Source organism: Scyliorhinus canicula, unplaced genomic scaffold, assembly GCF_902713615.1.
Source record: "Scyliorhinus canicula unplaced genomic scaffold, sScyCan1.1, whole genome shotgun sequence".
NCBI classification, from domain to species: Eukaryota; Metazoa; Chordata; class Chondrichthyes; order Carcharhiniformes; family Scyliorhinidae; genus Scyliorhinus; species Scyliorhinus canicula.
In genome coordinates, this window is record NW_024055461.1 from 1,121,579 (window position 1) to 1,145,517 (window position 23,939).

Below are 23,939 nucleotides of genomic sequence, written 5' to 3' on the forward strand. Positions count from 1 at the left end.
TGAGCCCCCAGTCGTCTTCAGAGGAACATCGAATTTCTGATCGAAAATACATCAAATCTATGTTGACATTTCCTGCTTTCTGTTCTGGAGGTTCCCAGATAAGGGACGTGTTTCAACGAAAGTGTGGTGCCGTCCAAGTGAGTTCTGTAAAATCCACGGGCCTGTGATGATTCCACGTCTCACAAATGTCCATGCCCGCGGGACCATGTGTACGCTCCTTCCAGATATTTTCCGCACTGCCTCAGGGGACCAATATTACCAGCATTCTCATTCGGTCCCTGGCAATCAGAGGATTGGCCGTCACTGTTGAAATGCACAGAGTTGTGATCCTGTTGTCGTCGCCGTGGCGCAATCGGTTAGCGCGTTCGGCTGTTAACCGAAAGGTTGGTGGTTCGATCCCACCCAGAGACGAGTTGTTGTTCAACTCCTGGATGATATGTTTTTAGGGGCTGTTTAGGACAGGGCTAAATCGCTGGCTTTGAAAGCAGACCAAGCAGGCCAGCAGCACGGCTCGATTCCCGTAACAGCCTCCCCGAACAGGCGCCGGAATGTGACTACTAGGGGATTTTCAGAGTAACTTCATTTGAAGCCCACTCGTGAAAATAAGCGATTTTCTTGTTCTGATAACACGTACCGTGCACCGGCTGTGGCATGGAGTTGCCTCTATCGCTGTAATATCCTTCATGGCGCCGAGCTGATGAATAGCTCAACGATGCTGTGTCTCCCTCGATAACTCAGAAGATTGTGACGCCTCCTCACGGACCTGCTAACAGACGAATGTTGAGCAGGAGTTGGCTATTCATCCGCTTGAGCCTTCTTCAACAATTCTAGACAATTTGGTCTCTGAAAAAAGCGATGTTCAGAGCAGTTCCCCTTTTGTACCTTCTTCGTCAGAACCAAAATAAACAAAACTAGTCTGTTGAGCCCTGCTATTATTCTGAGTTCTAACCTCCGCCTGTCCACCAAAGTCTTGGCATTCTTTCGACTTCGTCCTAAGGTGTGAAACGAGAACTCCAGGGATGATTTGCACAGATTAAGCATAGTTTTTGATTAGAAACACCTATAGTGACAAAGATAGTGTATAAACAGCTGAAATTTAGATTTCTGTCTAGGTTTCCCGTCCTGATATGCATTGCAGTCAACACTGAATCCACTCAACAGCCGAATTGTAACACGGAGTAAACCGAATCCGGCAGCCGAGGGCGCCAAATTCAAGCACGGGCGTCAGAAACTCACCTGATGGTGTCGGCCAAGCCGATAGGATGGGAGGCGAGTGATGTCACAATAGACCCTCTCCCTGCAGTGCACTAAGTTCCCTCTCTCCTACACAATCCCTGTCTCAGTCCAGTCCAGTTCACTGAGAGAGATTCAGTCAGACATGGTTGTGATAATACTGGCGGCGCTTTGGCACAGTAAGTAGTTATAGTGTTAATTAAACCAGATTAGCATATTAATACACATAGGCTAGAGTATAATTAACGATCGGGAATGTCTAAGAAGTGCCTGCATCAGAGGTCCCAGAAAATGCCGCAAATACAAACAAATTTGTATCAACTCTGTTTAAACTCAGGGCGGGACGGTGGCGCAATGGTTGGCACTGCTGCCTCATTGCACTGAGGACACGGGTTCGATCCCGGTCCCAGATCACTGTCCGTGTGGTGTTTGAACATTCTCACTCCCACAACCTAGATGTACAGGCTCAGTGGAGTGGCCACGCTAAAAAGCACCTCTTAATTGAACAAACTCTAACTTTATAAAGGAACAACAATCTGTTCATTTCAGTCCTTCCCTTTCGCAGGCCGGCAATGTGCAATCCAGTAGCTCAGTCACCAGTGACAATAACAGTCTCAGAAGGGGCTTCGGTGAAGTTAAATTGCCAATATAAAGGCCCCAACATGTACAAAATGCAATGATATCAGGAGAAACCGGCACAGCCACTGAGATGGATTATCACCAACAACTCAGCAATGAAGAAAGATGTGGGTTCAGGACGATATCTGGCGTTTGCTGACAAATCTAAACAGAACGGTTACCTCAGTATAAGCGCATTCGATGTGGAGGATGGGGAGGTCTATTACTGCGCACTGAGAAACAGCGTTCGAGAAAACCTAAAGCCCCGTACACAACCCTGAGTGAGTGTTTACAGCATCACTGAGGTTCCTTTCCGAGAAGGAATTGATCCCAGGCACAGGCAAGCAATCATGTCTATTTACCGGACATGTCTCTGTCCTTGTGTAGATCAAGAGAGGAATAGTTTGGGAAATCATGAGAGCTATGGTTGAAAACATCAGCCATGATTGAATGGCAGAGCGGACTCGATGGGCCAAGTGACCTAATTCTGCTCCTATGTCTAATAGTCTTATGGTCTTATTATTGTCTATCATACCGCAAATTGTATTGTAACTTTAAAACCAGAATATCTACCGACCGGCAGAGGGTGGCACTCAACTGAGGAGATGGACGAAAATAAGTCCAAGGACAAAGACTCCTCGTTATCTGTTCTTTTAACGCAAAGCAGAATGGATCAATACGTTCTGCGGTACAAAATTTACAAGGTACTTAATGGGCGGCACTGTGGCTCAGTGGGTTGCTCTGCTGCCTCATGCTCCTAGGACCCGCGTTTGATTCCCGGCTTGGTTCTCTATCTTTGCGAAGTCTGCACGTCCTCCCCGTGTCTACGTGGGTTTCCTCCGGGTGCTCCGGTTTCCTCCGTCAAATCCCGAAAGGACGTGCTGTTAGCGAATTGGAGATTCTGAATTCTTCCTCTGTGTACCTGAACAGGGGCCGGAGTGTGGTGACTCGGGAATTTTCACAGTAACTTCATTGCAGTGTTAATGTAAGCCTACTTATGACACTAGTGAAGATTATTATTACGACAATGTACGCTTAATGTATAATAACCGCCGAGCAACAAGAGAATTACTATCAATTGGCACATGGGAAGCACATGGTGCCAGGTTTAGACTTTAAATGAAATCAATTTTTCGATCGAAAATACCTGAAATTTCTGTTGACACGACATGTCTTCTGTTCGATTCCCACGCAAATCAGGGACATACTTCGCCCATTTATGTTATGAAGAGACGTTGCATAGTTTTGGGTGTACAAGATTATGAGGGGCATGGCAGGGTAGATAGGGAGCAGTTGTTCCCCCTAGTTGAAGGGTCAGTTACGGGGACACACAAGTTCAAGGTGAGGGGCAGGAGGTTATGGTGAATTTGAGGAAAATCTTATTTAGCCAGAGGATGGTGACTGTCTGGAGTAAACTACGTGGGAGGGTGGTAGAGGCAGTGTGCTTCACATCCATTAAATAGTTCCTGGCTGAACACAGGGCACGTCTTCACATTCAAGGCTATGGAACGCGTGCTGACAAATGAGGTCCTGTAGTTAGTCCTGTATTTTTCACATGTTGGTGCAGACTCGATTGACCGGAAGGCCTCATCGGAATTGCTTGGTTCTGTGCATCTGTGATTCTGAGTGCTATAACATTCCTGGCGCTATAATAATTCCGCGAGTGACAAACTTCCAGGATTTCTACGTACATATTTATGTCCAGGTATTGGCTGCCCAATTTTACTGGCCTTGTCTTTCACTGGCGTGTCACTGGCAATCAGAGGAATGCATTTCTCTGCTGTAGTAAAGCAAGATGTGATAACGTTGTGATAACAAGTACCGTGAGCTGGCTGCGGTATTGGGATCGCCGCACCATTGAAGGATACGGCCTGCTGGACCTCTCGCAAATTCCGACAGCGAGACACCCAAAGCGAGAATCATACCCCTAGACCAACGCCCTTCTAATCCACAGAGCCCAAGTGGAGAATTGAACTGACTGGAGAACTGGATCTCAACGCTGACCTCCCGGACCTCGGACTTTGAATTGTTCCAAAGAAGCTCAACAGACATTTGTTGCTTCCATTGATCTGACAGAGAGCTGGCACAGACACGGCGGGCGGAATGGCCACAATCTGTGGTGTAATCATTCTGATTTGATGCGAACCTCCCCTTGTGGGCAGGAACCCAAGGCCTCTTCTCATTTAATCTCTCTTGACTTGCCCCCTATTAGAGCCCTTTTCTGTTGTTCTATTTGCTCCCTCCGGGATTTCACTTGGTTAAGACGCCCTACATTTCTACCCTGTCCCGGTTTTAATGAAAGGTGATGGTGAAAGCCGAGCTTTATTGTCCTTTGGACAAATGCCGCCTGACTCCCTGAGTTGTTCCAGTATATTCCGCTTTCTCCGCAGATGCTAGAGTCACAGACAGACTCTCGGCGGTTGTGGCAAGGACTAAACAACATAACGGGCTACAAAGCGAAGCCGAGCAGTATCTCTGGCAGCAGCGCACCCCTCCCTGATGAACTAAATGCATTCTCTGCTCGGTTTGAGCAGGTAACCAGCAATCCGCGGTCGACTGCCCAGCAGCCCATAATTCACCCATATCCACGATCAAGCTTCCGAAGTCAGATCGGCCTTCCTGAAAGTGAACCCACGGAAGGCGATGGGCTGGGACAGGATCCCTGGTCGTGCACTCAGAGCCTGTGCATATCAGCTGGCAGAGGTATTCACAGACATCTTTAACCTATCCCTACTCCACTCCGAGGTCCCCACCTGCTACAAGAAGACCACGATCATACCGGTACCAAAGAAGAACAAGGCAACATGCCTCAATGACTACCACCCGGTGGCCCTGACGTCAGTTGTAATGAAGTGCTTCGAGAGGATGATCATGAAGTGCATCACCTCCATACTCCCAGGACGCCTTGACCCACTTCAATTCGCATACCGTCGTAACCAGTGCACATCAGATGCCATTTCCCTGGTCCTACACTCATCCCGAGAGCATCACAAAAACAAGGACTCCTACATCAGACTCCTATTTATTGACTACAACTTCGCACCGTAAAATCACTCTTCCCACTTCACCACATGTTTATTTACATCAACTTAATTTCATTGCTTCCATTGATATGTCTTCCTCTCCCATTGTCTCCCCCTCCCCATTTCCCAAGCCAATCGCATCCCTCTTGGGAAATCCGCCCCTTGTTCCTCATTTTCATCTGCCATTAACACATTCTAATCTTCTAATCGCCTGTCAGCACAGTTCTTAACACTGATTAGAAACATTTATATTCCCTTTTTCATCGACCCAACACATTTTTGTTATTCTCCACCCATGGCTGGCCGTCTGTCGAGGCCCAATGCTTCACGCTCCCCTCTCCCCCCACCCACCCTCCACTTCCCCCACACACTCCGCCAGTCTACACCTGACCAAAGATCCAGTTGTCCAGCTTCGACAAAGAGTCACCCAGACTCGAAACGACACTTGCCATCTCTCTCCACAGAGGCTGTCAGACCTGATGAGACTGTCCTGTGTTTTCTGGTTTTTTTTCCCATTGACGCATCAGCACTAAGTTGCTTTTATCGTACATTTAGACATGTTTGAAATGGTGATTAAATGTGTTCATCTGCATCTGTAAACCCAAAAGATTCTGTGGTGGATGAACAAACTGCGATTATCCGAATCGTGGCAAAATAGGGAAGGCTTTTCTTCCCCTGGCGTCTTGAATATTCCGTATTTCTGACTTTGTTGCAGGAATTTTAATATTTCATGAGAGACCAAATCTCATGTTCCTCGAAAGTGCGAGATTGAGGAAGAAAGGTATTTTGTGCAAACATTCGTCTCACAAAATGAGAATCAAAATGTTTCTGCCCGGTTTCGAACCGGGGAACTTTCGCGTGTTAGGCGAATGTGATAACCACTACACCACAGAAACTGCTGGGAGCATCGCAATCAGTGGCTCTGTGCAATGTTGAACCTCAATGTACTGTTGCAGCTTCTAACAGTTCTGCTGAGAGGCCATGTAACTTATTGGAAGGAGCCGTTTCTTTAAAACTGATGTCTCAACTTATCAAAGGATCAGATATTGAACTTTGCTGAACTGGAGATAAGTTATGTTTTGCTTGAAGTTAAATTGAGAGGGCAGGGCTTTCATAAGTAACCACAGCTGAAACGAGAATTGATGATGCCCTGCTCACTTTGCACTGCATCGGGATGTTGTTCAGCAAATCACTAACAGCGAAATGAAATGAAAATCGCTTATTGTCACGAGTAGGCTTCAATGAAGTTACTGTGAAAAGCCCCTAGTCGCCACATTCCGGCGCCTGTCCGGTGAGGCTGGTACGGGAATCGAACCGTGCTGCTGGCCTGCTTGGTAAGCCAGCGATTTATCCTTGTGAGCTAAACCAGCCCCTAGAAATGCTCTCTTCTATTATTAATGCAGCATTCTGAAATCCTACAGAAAAAAGCAACCGACTTTACACAATATTTGTTTCGTTATTCAATGCTTGAGTTGAGTTTAAGAATTGACAATTATGTGTTTCTTATATTTGACCTCTTTGTGTTTTGGTGTGTAAAATGCTGCAGCCTAAATACCGTTCATGTATAAGAAAGGAGGGGTAATTCGAAATCAACATTGAGCCTGGATTCCCACACTAGCTTTTCCTGTTTCTCCATCAGGAAAACCGTTTTTTCTTTCCCAAAGCTGGTTCAGTTAAGTCTCTGGCATTTCCTCTAAGTCAGTTACAGTATCGTTTGTGTCTGTCCTTTTGAGTACACGTTACTATAAGACATCCTTCAATCTGGCCTGTTGCATTTGCTGATCCCAATGCCATCTTCTCTGCATTGGAGAGACTAAATGCTGACTGGGTGACCACTTTGCAAAACACCTTCGCTCCATCGACAAACTGGTGGCAGACTCTCTTGTCGCTTGCTATTTGAACTCACTGTCCTGCTCTCATGTCCACATGTCCGATCTTGGCCTGCTGCAATGTTCCCATGTAGCTCAGCACAACGCCGAGGAAGAGCACCCCATCCTCCGAATAGGCACGGTACAGCCTTGCGGATTTTACAGTAGGCTCAACAATTTCGCACCGTGAAATCACTCTTCCCACTTCACCACATTTTTATTTCCATCAACTTATTTTCATTGCTTCCATTGATATGTCTTCCTCTCCCATTGTCTATCCCTCCCCATTCCCCTAGCCAATCGCATCCCTCTTGGGAAATCCGCCCCTTGTTCCTCATTTTTATCTGCCATTAACACATTCTAATCTACTAATCGCCTCTGTCAGCATAGTTCTTAACACTGATTAGAAACATTTATATACCCTTTTTCTTTCGACCCAACACATTTTTGATATTCTCCACCCATGGCTGGCCGTCTGTCGAGGCCCAATGCTTCACGCTCCCCTCTCCCCCCACCCACCACTTCCCCCACACACTCCGCCAGTCGTCCAAGCGATTGAAAACAAGCTGGATGAACTTAACGCCAGACTTACCTCTCAGAGGGAAGTAAGAGACTGCTGCGTGCTCTGTTTCACAGAGACATGGCTCACCCCCGCCTCACCGGACTGTGCCATACAACCTGAAGGCTTCTCTATTCACCGGGCGGACCGCACGGCATCTTCAGGCAAAGCGAAGGGTGGAGGGGTTTGCCTCCTCATCAACTCCTCCTGGTGCTTGGATGTGGTGACCCTGGCAACCTACTGCTCCCCAGACCTGGAATACCCAGACCTGGAATACCTGACCGTAAAGTGCCGCCCATACTATCTTCCACGTGAGTTCACTTCAGCCGTTATCACAGCGGTCTACATCCCACCCCAGGCAGAAGTGAGGAAGGCGCTGGATGAACTGTACACAGTCATAAACAACCATGAAACAGAACACCCGGAGGCCCTGTTCATTGTGGCCGGAGACTTCAACAAAGCCAACCTCAAGAGTGTACAGCCAAAATTCCACCAGCACATCTCCTGTACCACCCGGGGCGACAAGACTCTTGACCACTGCTACTCAAAAATCAAGGGCGCCTACCGTTCCATCCCCCGACCGCACTTTGGGAAATCAGACCATAAGACTGTGCTCCTTCTCCCGGCTTACAAGCAGAAACTCAACCGGGAGAATCCAGCTAAGAAGGTTGTGCAGTGCTGGTCTGAGGAGACAGAAGAGCTCTTACGTGACTGCTTGGAGACAGTGGACTGGTCCATATTTAAGAACTCAGCGACTAACTTAAATGAGTATGTCACCACCGTCACAGACTTCATCAGCAAATGTGTGGACGACTGCGTGCCAAAGAAAGCAGTACGTACGTTCCCCAACCGGAAACCATGGCTCAACCGCGAGATTGACTCCCTACTGAAGGACAGAGCTGAAGCGTTCAAGGCAGACGACCCTGTCCTATACAAGAAATCCAGGTACGACCTCCGCAAAGCCATCCGAGATGCCAAGAGAGAATATCAAACTAAGCTAGAGTCACAGACAGACTCTCGGCGGTTGTGGCAAGGACTAAGCAACATTATGGGCTACAAAGCGAAGCCGAGCAGTATCTCTGGCAGCAGTGCACACCTCCCCGATGAACTTAACGCATTCTATGCTCGGTTTGAGCAGGTAACCAACAACCCGCTATCGAGTGCCCCAGCAACCCATAATTCACCCATACCCACCATCACAGTTTCCGAAGTCAGATCGGCCTTCCTGAAAGTGAACCCACGGAAGGCGATGGGCCCGGACGGGATCCCTGGTCGTGCACTCAGAACCTGCGCGGACCAGCTGGCAGAGGTTTTCACAGACATCTTTAACCTATCCCTACTCCACTCCGAGGTCCCCACCTGCTTCAGGAAGACCACTATCATACCGGTACCAAAGAAGAACCAGGCAACGTGCCTCAATGACTACCGCCCGGTGGCCCTGACGTCAGTTGTAATGAAGTGCTTTGAGAGGCTGATCATGAAGCGCATCACCTCCATACTCCCGGAATGCCTTGACCCACTTCAATTCGCACACCGTCGCAACCGGTCCACATCAGATGCCATTTCCCTGGCCTTACACTCATCCCTAGAGCATCTCGAAAACAAGGACTCCTACATCAGACTGCTATTTATTGACTACAGCTCCGCCTTCAACACCATAATCCCAGCCAAGCTCATATCAAAGCTCCAAAACTTAGGACTTGGCTCTCCACTCTGCAACTGGATCCTTGACTTTCTGACCAACAGACCACAGTCAGTAAGAATGAACACCAACACCTCCTCCACAATAGTCCTCAACACCGGTGCCCCGCAAGGCTGCGTACTTAGCCCCCTACTCTACTCCCTGTACACACACGACTGCATGGCAAAACTTGGTTCCAACTCCATCTACAAGTTTGCTGACGATACGACCATAGTGGGCCGGATCTCGAACAACGACGAGTCTGAATACAGGAGGGAGATAGAGAACCTAGTGGAGTGGTGCAATGACAACAATCTCTCCCTTAATGCCAGCAAAACTAAAGAGCTGGTCATCGACTTCAGGAAGCATAGTACTGTACACACCCCTGTCAGCATCAACGGAGCTGAGGTAGAGATGGTGAGCAGCTTCAAATTCCTAGGGGTGCACATCACCAAAAATCTATCCTGGTCCACTCATGTCGACGCTATCACCAAGAAAGCACAACAGCGCCTTTACTTCCTCAGGAAACTAAGGAAATTTGGCATGTCCACATTAACCCTTACCAACTTTTACAGATGCACTATAGAGAGCATCCTCTCGGGCTGCATCACAGCCTGGTATGGCAACTGCTCGGCCCAGGACCGCAAGGAACTTCAGAGAGTCGTGAATACCGCCCAGTCCATCACACGAACCTGCCTCCCATCCATCGATTCCATCTACACCTCCCGCTGCCGGGGGAAAGCAGGCAGCATAATCAAGGATCCCTCCCACCCGGCTTACTCACTTTTCCAACTTCTTCCATCGGGCAGGAGATTCAGAAGTCTGAGAACACGGACGAACAGACTCAAAAACAGCTTCTTCCCCACTGTCACCAGACTCCTAAACGACCCTTTTATGGACTGTCCTCATTAATACTACACCCTGTCTGCTTCATCCGATGCCAATGCTTATGTAGTTACATTGTATATATTGTGTAGCCCTATTATGTATTCTCATGTACTTTCTTGAATTCTGTTCAATTCCCTTTCTTCCAATGTACTGAATGATCTGTTGAGCTGCTTGCAGAAAAATACTTTTCACTGTACCTCGGTACACGTGACAATAAACAAATCCAATCCAATCCAATCCAGTCTGCACCTGATCAAAGATCCAGTTGTCCAGCATCGACAAAGAGTCACCCAGACTCGAAACGACACTTGCCATCTCTCTCCACAGAGGCTGTCAGACCTGATGAGGCTGTCCTGTGTTTTCTGTTTTTCTTTCCCATTGACGAATAAGCAGTAAGTTGCTTTTATCGTACATTTAGACATGTTTGAAATGGTGATTAAATATGTTCATCTGCATCTGTAAACCCAAAAGATTCTGTGGTGGATGAACAAACTGCTAATATCCGAATCGTGGCAAAATAGGGAAGGCTTTTCTTCCCCTGGCGTCTTGAATATTCCGTATTTCTGACTTTGTTGCAGGAATTTTAATATCTCATGAGAGACCAAATCTCATGTTCCTCGAACGTGCGAGATTGAGGAAGAAATGTATTTTGCGCAAACATTCGTCACACAAAATGAGAAGCACACGATGGTTCTGCCCGGTTTCGAACCGGGGACCTTTCGCGTGTTAGGCGAATGCGATAACCACTACACCACAGAAACTCCTGGGAGCATCGCAATCAGTGGCTCTGTGCAATGTTGAACCTCAATGTACTGTTGCAGCTTCTAATGGTTCCGCTGAGAGGCCATGTAACTTATTGGAAGGAGCCGTTTCTTTAAAATTGATGTCTCAATTTATCAAAGGATCAGATATTGAACTTTGGTGAACTGGAGATAAGTTATGTTTTGCTTGAAGTTAAATTGAGAGGGCAGGGATTTCATAAGTAACCACAGCTGAAACGAGAATTGATGATGCCCTGCTCACTTTGCTCTGCATCGGGAAACAGCTGTCCAACCCACTGAACTAAAGGGGACGCCAAAACTAGGAACTGCGAGCCAGCCAGGAGTCGAACCTGGAATTTCCTGATTCGTAGTCAGACGCGTTATCCATTGCGCCACTGGCCCACAGCAGTTACAGACTTTTGCTATTCCTCGATGAAGAAGACCAGTTACGAGATTGAGGTAATATTTAGCGATAGACTAAACTGGAAACACAAGATGTTTCTGCCCGCTTTCGAACCGGTGACCATTCGCGTGTAAAGCGAACGCGATAACCACTACACTACAGAAACAGCTGGCATCGCAGATTCCAACGGACCTGTGTCACCCTCAACTCAACTGCCTTGTTGCTGCTTCGCATGGTTCGGCTGAGAGACCATGTCACTTCTTACAAGAACACGTCTATTTCTTTAAAACAGATGTCTAAACTTACAAGCCAGTAGAAGAACCTATATTGAACTGAAGAATTTGTTCAGCAAATCTCTGACGGCGAAATGCTCTCTTCTATTATTAATGCAGCATTCTGAAATCCTACACAAAAAAGCAACCGACTTTACACAATATTTGTTTCGTTATTCAATGTTTGAGTTGAGTTTATGAATTGACAATTATGTGTTTCTTATATTTGACCTCTTTGTGTTTTGGTGTGTAAAATGCTGCAGCCTAAATACCGTTCATGTAGACGAAAGGTGGGGTAATTGCAAATCAACTTTGAGCCTGGATTCCCACACTGGCTTTTCCCGTTTCTCCATCAGGAAAACCGTTTTTTCTTTCCCGATGCTGGTTCAGTTAAGTCTCTGGCGTCTTGAATATTCCGTATTTCTGACTTTGTTGCAGGAGTTTTAATATCTCATGAGAGACCAAATCAGATGTTCCTCGAACGTGCGAGATTGAGGAAGAAACGTATTTTGTGCAAACATTAGTCTCACAAAATGAGAAGCAAAATGTTTCTGCCCAGTTTCGAACCGGGGACTTTTCGCGTCTTAGGCGAATGTGATAACCACTACACCACGGAAACTGCTGGGAGCATCGCAATCAGTGGCTCTGTGCAATGTTGAACCTCAATGTATTGTTGCAGCTTCTAACGGTTCCGCTGAGAGGCCATGTAACTTATTGGAAGAAGCCGTTTCTTTAAAACTGATGTCTCAACTTATCAAAGGATCAGATATTGAACTTTGGTGAACTGGAGATAAGTTATGTTTTGCTTGAAGTTAAATTGAGAGGGCAGGGCTTTCATAAGTCACCACAGCTGAAACGAGAATTGATGATGCCCTGCTCACTTTGCTCTGCATCGGGAACCAGCTGTCCAACCCACTGAACTGAAGGGGACGCCAAAACTAGGAACTGCGAGCCAGCCAAGCGTCGAACCTGGAATCTCCTAATTCGTAGTCAGACGCGTTATCCATTGCCCCACTGGCCCACAGCAGTTATAGACTTTTTCTATTCCTCGATGATGAAGACCAGTTACGAGATTGAGGTAATATTTAGCGACAGACTAAACTGGAAACACCAGATGTTTCTGCCCGGTTTCGAACCGGGGACCATTCGCGTGTAAAGTGAATGTGATAACCACTACACTACAGTTGTTATTATTGAGCATAAAATAATTCTGTTTCCTGAATGTTGCCGGAATCTCGTGTGTTCCAGGACTATGAAATTTCGTCTCACATGAGCCACTACACTGAATTGAACATTAAGGCCCAAGCACTGAATTTTCGGCAGGCAATGAGAGGTGAAGAATTTTCATATCTTGGCACACCTCGGATATTAGCAGCTAGTTCATCCACAACAGAGTTTCACCGATTTACAAATGAACATATTTAATCACCATCTCAAACATGTCTAAATGTATGACAAATGCAGCTTACTGCGGATGCTTCAAACGGAAACAAAAACAGAAAATACTGGATAATCTCAGCAGGTCTGACAGCCTCTGGGGAGCGAAATGGCAGCTGTCGTTTCCAGTCAAGTGGACTCTTTGTCAAAGCTGGAGAACTGGAACTGGAGACTCAGACGATTGTGGGTGGGGGGTGGGGGTGGTGGCGTGCTGTATTGGGCCTCGATGGAGGGCGAGCAATAGGTGGGAAATGACGAAAATATCTCGGGCAGAAAGAAAAAGGGAATGTAAATGAGGCTAATCAAGGCTATGAAAGGTGCTGATGGCGCATCAAGCGGTCAGAATGTGTTAATGGCAGAACAAAGGTAAGCAGTGCGTCAGAGAACCATTACAAACAGGGATCAGATTGCTGAAGTAGGATGGTATGGGCTGGGGGGAGGGGGCAATGCTGAGGGTAAAACATATAAATGGAAGGGATGATAAGTTGATGGAAAAAACATGGGGTGGAGGGGGAAGTGAGAGTTCACAGTCTGAAGTTGTTGAACTGATAAAATGAAAGGGACAAAGAGCTGTCTGAGTTCACCAGAATTAGTCAATAGAAATGTGAATGCCCACACATAGACAAGCTTCTCGGGAACGTATTCGTTCCATTCAGCTTGAGCGCAGCTTCTCAAAGCAAACCCAATGTGAATGAATCCCGCCGTCGACGCCGCAAAGAAATGAAGAAAACATGCGGTTTGACCAACGGGAAAACCTCACCGAAGGGCTCGTCCGGGATTTGAACCCGAGACCTCTCGCAAATTCCGACAACGACACACCCAAAGCGAGAATCATACCCCTAGACCAACGAGCCCCGCAAAAAGAGTCAAAGCATATTGTCATTGCCATCGAAAATCAATCTAACATCTGCGGAGAACGCCAAAAGTACTGCAACATCTCAGGGACTCAGGAGGCATTTGTCGACGGGACAACAAAGTTCGTCTTTCACCATCACCTTTCATTAAAACCGGGACAGGTTAGAAATCAGAAGGGGGTTTAGTGAAGTTAGAGTGCGAATATACAGACCGGACGATGTACCACATGCTATGGTATCATCAAAATCGGCACAGCCGCCGAGATTGGTCATCATTAACATATTGACGATGAAGAAAGAGGAGATCTCAGGACGATATCTGGCGGCTGCCAACATGTCTAAAAAGAATGGTTACCTCAATATAACGGCGCTCAGTGTGGAGGATGGAGCGGTCTATTACTGTGCAATGAGCAGTGTCACAAAGCAGCTACAACCACGTACGAATGCCTCAGCCAGTATTTTCAATTCCAGTAAATTTGCGTTCCTGCCCTTGTACCGGAGGATGGTTTGATCTGGATTCAGAAAAATATTCAGGTCTATTTCTCCACAATTGCATTGCCGTCTCTGTCCTTGTATTGGTCAATAGAGGAGCCGTTTCGGATTCGTGAGATTAATCAGCATGTCGCGATGCACAGTAAATTTAAGCTTGGAATATCCACTTCCGAGCAGCAGTAATGAAAGTTCTCAGATGTGGGGATAATAAAATTTTCCAGGACCGTTAACTTAGGTCGACCTTATGCCAATGAGTCTGAGCCCCCGGTAGTCTTCAGCGGAACATGGACTTTCTGATCGAAAATACATCAAATCTATGTTGACATTTCCTGCTTTCTGTTATGGAGGTTCCCAGATAAGGGACGTGTTTCAACGAAAGTGTGGTGCTGTCCAAGTGAGTTCTGTAAAATCCACGGGCCTATGATGATTCCACGTCTCACAAATGTCCATGCCCGCGGGACCATGTGTACGGTCCTTCCAGATATTTTCCGCACTGCCTCAGGGGACCAATATTACCAGCATTCTCATTCGGTCCCTGGCAATCAGAGGATTGGCCGTCACTGTTGAAATGCACAGAGTTGTGATCCTGTTGTCGTCTCCGTGGCGCAATCGGTTAGCGCGTTCGGCTGTTAACCGAAAGGTTGGTGGTTCGATCCCACCCAGAGACGAATTGTTGTTCCACTCCTGGATGATATCTGTTTAGGACAGGGCTAAATCGCTGGCTTTGAAAGCAGACCAAGCAGGTCAGAGAGGCTGATCATTAAGCGCATCACCTCCATACTCCCTGAATGCCTTGCCCCACTTCAATTTGCATACCGTTGCAACCGGTCCACATCAGACGCCATTTCCCTGGCCCGACGCTCATCCCGAGAGCATCTCGAAAATAAGGACTCCTATTTATTGACTACAGCTCCGCCTTCAACACCATAATCCCAGCCAAGCTCATATCAAAGCTCCAAAACCGAGGACTTGGCACCCCCACTCTGCAACTGGATCCTTGACTTTCTGACCAACAGACCACAGTCAGTAAGAATGAACACCAACACCTCCTCCACAATAGTCCTCAAAACTGTTGCCCCGCAAGGCTGGGTACTTAGCCCCCTACTCTACTCTCTGTACACACACGACTGCATGGCAAAACTTGGTTCCAACTCCATCTCCAAGTTGGCTGACGATACGACCATAGTGGGCCGGATCTTGAATATCCGGGTCCCTGGCGCTGTGAGCCAACAGTGCCAGTCACTGTGCCGCCCCAAATAACCGAACTGTTTGACCAAGCTTTTGACCTAAATGTTCCTCTGAAACTCCTTGGGACATGTAATGATTTGAAAAGCTACATTGGGGCAGCAGGGTAGCATGGTGGTTAGCATAAATGCTTCACAGCTCCAGGGTCCCAGGTTCGATTCCCGGCTGGGTCACTGTCTGTGTGGAGTCTGCACGTCCTCCCCCTGTGTGCGTGGGTTTCCTCCGGGTGCTCCGGTTTCCTCCCACAGTCCAAAGATGTGCGGGTTAGGTGGATTGGCCATGCTAAATTGCCCGTAGTGTCCTAATAAAAGTAAGGTTAAAGGGGGGGTTGTTGGGTTACGGGTATAGGGTGGATATGTGGGTTTGAGTAGGGTGATCATGGCTCGGCACAATATTGAGGGCCGAATGGCCTGTTCTGTGCTGTACTGTTCTATCTATGTTCTATGTACATAAATTGCAGCATTTGTTGCAGTTTAACGAGACTTGATAGTTTACTGAGTGAGTGAGTCCGTACACCAAGATATGAAATCGAAGCAGGAGTTAAGGAATCACAGATCGATTCATCAATCTTATATCTACTATGAAGCGAGCTGCAATTGTCAACTGGAATAACTGTGTAAGTGGACCTCACTATTGATATTTTATGTGTTGTGGTTTGTTACAATATTTCTCATTCTCACTATGGAAACTGAACTCTCGATGAGGGTGCGCCACCTGCTGAGCAGTAGCTGGAACTGCCAGTGTGGGGTTTTTGTACGGGGTCCCACATATCTCTGTAGCAGTGTGGGCTGCATGGCACAGAAATACGCAGCGGTGTCGGAGATCATTGTGTTACTGATCGTTAGCTCCGTAGTCTTGTTCTTTTTATGAAACGTAGAAGAAAATCGATCATTGAGGTCGGTGTTCCTTTGCACAGTCTGTCCAAAATGAAGGAGCATATACATTGGAGCTTTCCCGGGCTGCTGACTGTACCAGTACACATAAGGGTTAGGATCGCTTGTTTTCAAGGTGCATGTTATTGTGACATTACTTTCTTCTTTAACCATTATTTCAGGTTCCTTTTGCTCTGCGGTATCTTGGAGGCTCCATTCTAACAGAAATAACAGCGATAATGACAATCAGAGTTATCTTTATATTGAGTAATACAACTATCAGCAAATTAATCTCTGTCATTTTACCAACAATAACACCTGGGTTACAGCAGTCAGGAAGACAATTGAGTGTTACTGGGAAGTAAATACTTACTGAGAAGTAAGAAAACAACGAGGAGCGAAGATAGATGGTTCCTCATGATCCGTCTTGAGTTTGTAACTCTACGAGAGAAATCCTCTGTCAGAGACAGAAATACAGATCCCCGTCACACTGCACTGCTGATCCGACCAATGAGAGGAATGAACCACCGGCAGCAACCTCTCCAGTAACACAATTGGGTCAGAGCGAGTACAGCAACTGGAAGCTGTGGGTGGGGTACCGCAGTCTGAATATTGAGTGAAGTGTGCGGTGACTCTCAGCTGCACTCGGAACTGGTGGAGCGGAAATAGCGACTGTTGAATCTTCCCTACACCGTGACCATCCTGCACCTGCTCGCTGTTCAACTGACTGAGAAGAAATATATCGGGAAGGGCATGACGGACTAGAATCTAAAATATTCGAGTCAGGGATGAGGCCACACGATCTATATTGCCCGAGACGCTTTGAAATCATTATCTTATTCTTCGTTCAAAAACAGCATTTTCTACATACCCCGGTAAATCCCTTTACATTACCTTCTAAAGTTATTGTTGAATTTTGTTCCTTTATTTACACACCTCTTCTATAGTTTAGCAAATCGCAGTGTAGATAATGAATGGACTTTTCCTCAGCTTTATTTCTCCTCGATATTTGTATTATCCAAGTATCTGCTCGTGGAAACAGCTCCAAGCGATCTTCATTAACAGACCACTTACATTTCAGCAACTCAGTTCAGTCTCTCCTTTACCTTTTTTGACCTAAGGAGAGGCGGCCTTGTGGCGCCACCGGCAGTTTCCCTGCCTCAGGCTCCTTAGTCGTAGAGCTTTACGGAAAATAAGGTTAATGGGGTGGGTGGGGGGGGGGGGGGCGGTTGTTGGGTTACTGGTATAGGGTGGATACGTTGGCTTGAGTAGGGTGATCATTGCTCGGCACAACATCGAGGGCCGAAGGGCCTGTTCTGTGCTGTACTGTTCTATGTTCTATGTTCTATACGCCTCATAAAGCCCGGGTCGTCCCAATTTGGGGCATACACACTAGCAAGTACCACCTCCTCTCCTTGTAGCCTGCCCCTAACCATAACATACCTACCCCCTTTTCCGCCACCACCTCCGATGCCTCAAACGACACATTTTTCCCCACCAGAATCGCCACTCCACGGTTCTTCACATCCAACCCAGAATGGAAAACCTGCCCCACCCATCCCTTCCGCAGACGGACCTGGTCCTCCACTTTCAGGTGGGTCTCCTGAAGCATTGCCACATCTGCCTTTAGCCCCCTCAGATGAGCAAGTACCCTCGACCGCTTCACCGGCCCATTCAATCCTCTTGCATTCCAGGTGACCAACCGGATCAGAGGGCGTCCCGCCCCCCTCCCACGTGGACTAGCCATAGCCCATCAACTGCCTGCCCCAGGCCAGCACCCCCTGCCCGACCCAGTCCCCACGGGGACAACACCTCACCTCTGTCCCCCCGGCCCCGCAGCGCGGGAAACCGGAGCCGATGCCGGTACTTTCTAACAGCTGAGGCGTGCACGACAATTGAGAAATCTCTCATAAAGGCCAATGAAGCCACAGGCTGACGCGGTCATACTCACAGAATCATTCTTGACCAACAATGTCTCGGATGCAACAGCCGCCAATGCCTGGGAACCACCGGCCTCATGGACAGAACAAACAGGCCAGAGGTGGGAGCGCAGCGGTCGATTGGCATGTGACTGCCCCTTGGGAATCAAAGTGTCTCGGGCAATATAGATCATAGAACATAGAACAGTACAGCACAGAACAGGCCCTTCGGCCCTCGATATTGTGCCGAGCAATGACCACCCCACTCAAACCCACGACTCCACCCTATACCCGTAACCCAACAACCCCTCCCCCCTTAACCTCACCCCCCAGGACACTACGGGCAATTTAGCATGGCCAATCCACCTAACCCGCACATCTTTGGACTGTGGGAGGAAACCGGAGTACCCGGAGGAAACCCACACACACACGGGGAGGATGTGCAGACTCCACACAGACAGTGACCCAGCCGGGAATCGAACCTGGGACCCTGGAGCTGTGAAGCATTTATGCTAACCACCATGCTACCGTGCTGCCCCTAATCGTGTGGCCTCCTCCCTGACTCGACCATTCTAGATTCTACTCCGTCATGTCCTCCCGATATATTTCTTCTCTGTCACTTGAACAGTGAACAGGTGCAGGATTGTCACGGTGTAGGGGAGATTCAACTGTCGCTATTTCCGTTCCATCAGTTCCGAGTGCAGCTGAGAGTCACGGCACACTTCACTCAATATTGAGACTGCGCTATCCCGCCCACAGCTGCGTTGCTGCTCTCACTCTGGCACCATAGTGTTATTGGAGAGATTGCTGCTGCTGGTTCATTCCTCTCATTGGTCGGATCAGCAGTGCAGTGTGACGGCAATCTGTATTTCTGTCTGAGAGAGGATTGATATCATTGTAGAGTTACAAACTCAAAACGGATCATGAGGAACCATCTTGCGTCGCTCCTCATCGTTATCTCACTTCTCGGTAAGTATTTCCTTCCCAGTGACACTCCATTCCCTTCGTGACTGCTGTAACCCAGATGTTATTATTGGTAAAATGACAATGATTATTTTGTAGATTCTTTTATTGTTTAACATGAGGCTGACTCTGATTGTCATTATTGCTGTTATTTCTGTTAGAATGGAGCCAACAGGACACCGTGGTGCAAAAGGAACCTGAAATAACGGTTAAAGAGAGAAGTGAAGTTACATTAACCTGCATCTTGAAAACAAACGCTGCTAACCTTTATGTGTACTGGTACAGTCAGCAGCCCGGGAAAGCTCCAATGTATATGTTCCGTCTTATTGGACAAAATTTGCAAAGGAACACCGACCTCAGTGATCGGTTTTCTTCTACGTTTGATAAAAAGAACAAGACTACCGAGCTAACAATCAGTAACACAATGATCTCCGACAGCGCCGTGTATTTCTGTGCCATGGCGCCCACACTGCTACAGAGATATGGGGGATCCCGTACAAAAACCCCACACTGGCAGTTCCAGCTGCTGCTCAGCAGGGCGCGCGTCCTCATGGGCAGTTCAGTTTCCATACTCAAAGTGACAAAATTTGTAAGAAAACAACACTCAAAAACAGCAAGAGGTGAGGTCCACTTCCACAGTTATAACAGTTGACGATTGCAACTTGAATTCATAACAGAAAGAAGATTGACGAATCGATCTGTGATTCCTCAACTCCTGTTTCTTGTTCATATCCTTGTGTACAGACTCACTCAGTAAACTCTCAGGTCTCATTGAACTATAACAAATGCAGCAATTTATGTACATATTGAGCTTATCACATCATTACATGTCCCGAGGGGTTTGAGAGGAACATTTAGGTTGTATGCTCAAAAACGTGGTCAAAGAGTTTTGTTATTTAGGGTGACACAGTGGCTAGCACTGCTACTTCACAGCGCCAGGGACCCAGATTCACTCAGGCCTTGGACGAGTTTGTGCATCTCCCCGTGTCTGATTTGGTTTCCTCCCTCAATCCAAAAATATGCTGTGGCTAAAAATATGCAGAATAGGTGGATTAGGTGGATTTAATATACCTCAAGCAAATCCCCCTTCAGCCTTCTCTGCTCCAAGGAAAACAACCCCAACCTCACCAGACTCTCTTCATACCTGAAACACTCCAGCCCCGGCACCATGCTGGTGATTCTCCACTGCACCCTCTCTAGTGCAATCAAATCCTTGCTGCAGTATCGTGACCAGAACTGCACACTGTGGCCCAACAAGCATTCCTACATCTCCATCATAGCCTCCCTGATCTTATATTCAACGGAAAATAAACTCAAGTATTTCATAAGCCTTCTTAACAACTTGCCCTCAACCTTCAGGGGTCTTTGGATTCGCAGCCGGGGTCCCTCTGGTTGCTGTAATTCCCAGCGTCCTACCGTTCATTGTATATTCCCGTGCCTTTTTAGTCCTGTCAAAATGCATCACCTCGCACTTCTCAGAGTCCATTTGCCACTATTCAAAGGTTTTCCTCCTCACTATTAACCACATCAACAATTTTGTCGGGATCTGCGAACTTACTGATCATACCTCTACCCAGCGTCCGTGGGCTACACGGAATGTGGAGCTAAGGCATGGTCACCTTAGCCATGATTCATTGAATTGTGGAGTAACTCGAGTGGCCGATTGGCCACCTCCCTGCTCTTACGTCGGATGCTCATATGGTAATGAAAAAGCCCTGCATTTTCCCGAGTGAGTGTGTGTTATCCGTCAATGGCGTGGTGAAGGCCATGCCGCAGCCGGTTCACGGTATTTGTTATCAGAAAATTATCACGTCTTGCTTCATTGCAGCAGAGAAATGCATTCCTCCGATTGCCACCGACGCTCCAGTGAAAGACAAGGCAATACCTGGATATAAATGGAAGTTTGTAAATCGTGGAATTAACGTAATACCTGGAATGTAATAGCATTCAGAATCGCAGATACACACAGTTTAGACTGGCCCTTCGGCCAATCGTGTCTGCACCAACACGCGAAAAACACCGGACCGACCTACCTAACCCCATTTGCCAGCACTTGGCCTTGAATGTTATGACGTGCCATGTGCTCATCCAGGTACTATTTAAAGGATGTTAAGCAGATTGCCTCTACCACTCTTCCAGGTAGTTTATTCCAGACTAACCCACACTCTAGGTAAATAGGATTTTCCTCAAATCCACCATGACCTCCTGATCCTCATGTGATGTGCTCAGAATTTTGTTTTTTTTAGTGACCAGATTGTCCGGAATTATTTCCATCAACTGAAGGTTCAATGTTTTATAAAGAAGGCAGGGGCATGATATTTCCTGTTGCGGGTGCTTGTGGGAAAGGATGAATCAAACGACTTTGATTGGCTCAGTACAAAGAGCGCAGGGGAGCCGATCAGCGACACCGAGGCACGGACGCGATCTTTGGTTTACGAGACCAACGCCTTTCCTGTTGGCCACCGCACCATGCGCAAAGAAGTGGTGTTAATTGCACTGTGAGTTGTTACCATTTGGAGCCTGGCGCAAAATTTGATGAGAAAAGAACATTTCAAAAGATATTGTCAGAACTTGACAACAGAAAATCAAGCGTGATTTAAATGTAGGGTGAAAAGGGCAATAGAAAAAGTTATTTCAAATAGGTGCAGGTAGCGTCAGTTGAATCTGGTCCCTTCCCGCCCCTCCGACACTATTGTTTTCAGTGAGTTGAGCGGGAGCAGGTGAAGGATGGTCACAGGCTGCAGGATGGTCAACTGTCGCTATTTCCGCTCCATCACTTGAGAATGCAGCAGAAACCGCCGCACACATTTTCATCTTTGAGTCTGCGGTGGCCCGGTCACAGCTTCCGTTTGTTGCTGTCGCTCTAACACCATTGGGATATTCCAGACATTGCTGCCGCTGCTCGATTCCTCTCATTGGTTGGATCTCAGTGCAGTGGGACCTGAATCTGGATTGCTGCTCTGACAGATAATTGCCTGCCCTGAAGAGCGATTGATTCAGGAACTATCGCGGGGAACCGCCTCCCGCTCTCCTCGTTATGATCTCGCTGCTCAGTATTTCCTTCACTGAAAAACTCCCATTCTCCACTCACTGAGTAACCAGATACTATTGTTAATTAAATAATGATGATGCTGCTGCGAGTGACCCTTACGTTGGTCAATATGAGGCTGGTTCTGAATTTTGAAATTATTATTGTTTTCTGTTCGTTTGTATCAGACTGGAGCCACCAAGACCCAGTGGAACAGTTGGACGCTGAAATGAGGGTTGAAGAGGATATTGACGCCACACATCAATGCAATCGATCCTGACGATCCACAGTCGGTATCCGGGCACCCTGCACGGTTCATGTTCCATCTGATTTGAGAGAATCTGAGTAGCAGCAAAGGTAGAAGTGATCTCAAAATGACACACATATAGAGAAATACCAGTACACAAATATAAATATTCCTATATATGTCTGTTACGTAAATCACATTATAGCAGAAAGACAGACGATCCCAGAAACTAACCAACACAGAGATGGGTGGGGTGTAGGTTGGCGGGTGGGGGTGATATTCATCTCTCAAGGTGGATGCGAGAGGACGGTCAGAAAGACCATCGCCATTTATAATGAATATGTGAAAATGGAGCAAGACGGGATTTTTAGATCTTTGTATTTTTTTCTGAGCGAGCTTCGTGAATCTGTGGACCTCTTCTGCAGAGACCGTTGATTCAATATTTCAAGGCAGATGTGCGTGTATTCTCGATTAAAAAGGGAATCAAAGTTTATCCGGGGTAGGCAAAATGTGAATCTGATGTGGTGATCACATCAGCCAAGAACTTATTGAAGGATGGAGGAGGATCAAGAGGCTGACTAACCAAATCCTGCTCAAAGTTCGTCTGTGCGTGGGTCCGTGAAGAGGTATCACAATCTCCTGAGTCGGTGTTTGTTATCGAGGGCGACAGAGCATCGCTGAGCTGTCCCAGCACAGCGTCATGACGGCTATTACAGTGATCGAGGTAAGCCCATGCCGCAGTGGGCGCACTGTACTTGTGATCAGAACAGGGTCATAATTCTGCATTTCAGCAGTGTAAGCAGTGCAGAAAAGACCTGGAAGGACCGGACAAATACACGGCCCTGTGGTCGTGCACCTTTGTGAGTTGTGGAGTAATCAGGCCCCATGAATTTTACAGCGCTCATCATGGACCGCACCAATCACTCACCATCCGCTCACCAAGAGCTGAATCAGGTCCCTTATCGGGGCGACTCCACCACTGAAAGCAGGAAGAGTCAACATAGATTTGATTTATTTTCGATCGGCTGAAGACTAAAAAGGGACAGTGTCCTGTCTGACAAGTTAGTCTTGTTGCTCCGTGAGCCCCTCGTTAAATAGTCAATGTGCAGTCTATGCATTCATAACTACAGCAGATTGGTCTATTCTATCTTTAGTTACAGGGACCAGTGGCTCAGACTCAGTGGCCTTAGGCCCACCTGAGTTAAGGTCCTGGAAGATTTTATTATCCTCACATCTGGGAGCTTGAAATACTTCTACTCGGAAGTGGATATTCCAAGCTTAAATTTATTGTGCATGGCGACATGCAGATTAAGCTCAGTAATCCCAAACGGCTCCTTTATTGACCTGTGCAAGGGCAGAGACAGCAATGTAATTGGTGGATACGTAGACCTGAGTACGTTCCCGAATCGAGATCAAACCACACCCGGGACAAGGGGACGAAAGCAGATTTATTGGAATTGAAAATACTCTCTGAGGCTTTCGTACGTGGTTGTAGCTGCTTTGTGACACTGTGCTCATTGCACAGTAATAGACCGCCCCGTCCTCCACACTGAGCGCCTTTATATTGAGGTAACCA

General features: G+C 47.2%; 8 non-coding genes and 1 gene segment (V, D, J or C); 2 read left to right on the forward strand and 7 right to left on the reverse strand.

Moving 5' to 3' along the window:
- The first annotated feature begins 337 nt into the window (after positions 1-337).
- trnan-guu lies at positions 338-411 on the forward strand. Its single transcript has one exon. It is a non-coding gene; the product is annotated as a tRNA-Asn (tRNA).
- Positions 412-5,697: 5,286 nt separating this feature from the next.
- trnav-aac lies at positions 5,698-5,770 on the reverse strand. Its single transcript has one exon. It is a non-coding gene; the product is annotated as a tRNA-Val (tRNA).
- A 4,788-nt stretch (positions 5,771-10,558) lies between these two features.
- trnav-aac lies at positions 10,559-10,631 on the reverse strand. The gene has a single exon. It is a non-coding gene; the product is annotated as a tRNA-Val (tRNA).
- A 329-nt stretch (positions 10,632-10,960) lies between these two features.
- Positions 10,961-11,033, reverse strand: trnar-acg. Its single transcript has one exon. It is a non-coding gene; the product is annotated as a tRNA-Arg (tRNA).
- Positions 11,034-11,127: 94 nt separating this feature from the next.
- trnav-uac lies at positions 11,128-11,200 on the reverse strand. Its single transcript has one exon. It is a non-coding gene; the product is annotated as a tRNA-Val (tRNA).
- Positions 11,201-11,852: 652 nt separating this feature from the next.
- Positions 11,853-11,925, reverse strand: trnal-aag. Its single transcript has one exon. It is a non-coding gene; the product is annotated as a tRNA-Leu (tRNA).
- Positions 11,926-13,507: 1,582 nt separating this feature from the next.
- Positions 13,508-13,597, reverse strand: trnap-ugg. The gene is given in 2 exon segments: positions 13,508-13,543; positions 13,562-13,597. It is a non-coding gene; the product is annotated as a tRNA-Pro (tRNA).
- A 1,086-nt stretch (positions 13,598-14,683) lies between these two features.
- trnan-guu lies at positions 14,684-14,757 on the forward strand. The gene has a single exon. It is a non-coding gene; the product is annotated as a tRNA-Asn (tRNA).
- A 1,218-nt stretch (positions 14,758-15,975) lies between these two features.
- LOC119959642 lies at positions 15,976-16,641 on the reverse strand. The segment is given in 2 exon segments: positions 15,976-16,424; positions 16,580-16,641. Coding segments are annotated over 2 exon segments (495 nt in total).
- Between the last annotated feature and the right edge of the window lie 7,298 nt (positions 16,642-23,939).